This window comes from Sphaeroforma arctica, assembly GCF_001186125.1.
Source record: "Sphaeroforma arctica JP610 unplaced genomic scaffold supercont1.1303, whole genome shotgun sequence".
Classification (NCBI taxonomy): Eukaryota; class Ichthyosporea; order Ichthyophonida; genus Sphaeroforma; species Sphaeroforma arctica.
The window spans coordinates 16005-17541 of record NW_014039255.1 but is presented as its reverse complement, the minus strand read 5'-3'; the positions used below and the strand labels follow the sequence as shown (position 1 = coordinate 17541).

The 1537-nt window shown below is 40.5% G+C and overlaps 1 protein-coding gene across 1 annotated transcript in view; it reads left to right on the top strand.

Moving 5' to 3' along the window:
- Positions 1-227: 227 nt before the first annotated feature.
- SARC_10571 (hypothetical protein) overlaps positions 228-1537 on the top strand; it is a gene marked incomplete at its 5' end in the record, with an annotated part of 2444 nt that continues 1134 nt past the window's right edge. The window contains 2 exons of the mRNA XM_014295384.1: positions 228-471; positions 852-1026. Coding sequence (XP_014150859.1) covers positions 228-471; positions 852-1026 — 419 coding nt within the window. The remainder of the gene's footprint in view (positions 472-851; positions 1027-1537) is intronic.

Below are 1537 nucleotides of genomic sequence, written 5' to 3'. Positions count from 1 at the left end.
CTAGTAGGTTTCATACCTGGTTGTATGCTATGATAGTAGATTTCATACCTGGTTGTATGCTGTGCTAGTAGGTTTCATACCTGGTTGTATGCTATGCTAGTAGGGTTCATACCTGGTTGTATGCTATGCTAGTAGGTTTCATGCCTGGTTGTATGCTATGATAGTAGGTTTCATACCTGGTTGTACGCTATGCTAGTAGGTTTTACCTGTCGCCCTGTAACGTGGGAATGCTTGCGCATGTAAAAAGCCTGGCAACCAAAATCAATCGATTCGTACCGAATTTGTCTCACACTTTTGTAAAATTCCGTTGGTTAAACTATGCAGAGATCAAGCAGCAGCTCCGCAATGCACAGCTTGAGTTGAAGAAGTCACTGCGTAAGGACTATTACAAAATCTTGGGCGTTCCGAAAGACGCGGACGAGACACAAATCAAGAAGGCGTACAGGAAGGGAGCCTTGAAATGGCACCCAGGTACTACGATTGTGTATACGTCGTCCTTTGATATTGAAGTATATTTAGTTATTGAGGTTTCTCTGTGCGAGAAACTTAGTACGGGTGGAATTTCGATTATATATCGTGTTTAGCCGGGAGCATATCTCGGATGCCTTAGTCAGATCCAGAGCTTCTGATTGTCTCATGTTCAACACAAAAAGTGAAATGCTCGATTGCTCTACATAGAGAATGTAGAACGAAATTCCCCACTTTACGAAGCGTATGGTCTTTCCTGGTGGTTCTATTCACATATTGTATGGATTCTACTAAATCCAGACGTCTTCTGTATCCTTCTGAACGCGCGATAGCAAAGTCTTACCTGGAATATACTATTTTTTCTTCCTCATCGAACTTTGTAGATAAAAATCAAAATAACTTGGCGGAAGCGGACAAAATGTTCAAGGATGTCGGCGAGGCGTATGCAGTGCTCAGCGACCAGAAAAAGCGGTACAGATACGACAGCGGCGCGGATTTGGAAGACGAAGGCGGCATGGGAGGTGGCACGGGAGGTGTGGACGTCAATGAGATCTTCAGGTAAGCAGATGATTTAGGACTAGATATGATCTGGTTTATTCTAAAGTCGAGTTGCCCTTGTGTACTGTCGATTAATGGCTGACAATTTATGTATTTTCGTCATCGCAATGCCGTATGTGATTGGTGGGTATGCGCGTGAGTTGATGAGGTACACATTCCATCAGATTTTAGTTTTTGGCGTATTTTAATACGAATACGTGTCGTCCAATCAGTTTCAAGACATGCATGTATATAAAAATGCATATATTCACACACGCACACACACACAGACACACACGCACACACACACAGACACACAGAGGCACACACACACACACGCACACACACACACACACATATATATAATATATATATATACATACATTCATACATACATACATATATATATATATATATATGCGTGTCTATATCTATACCCATTTCTGCATATAGATCTATATTTAAATCTATCTATACGTATATATATATTCATATATATATATACATACATATACATACATATACATACATA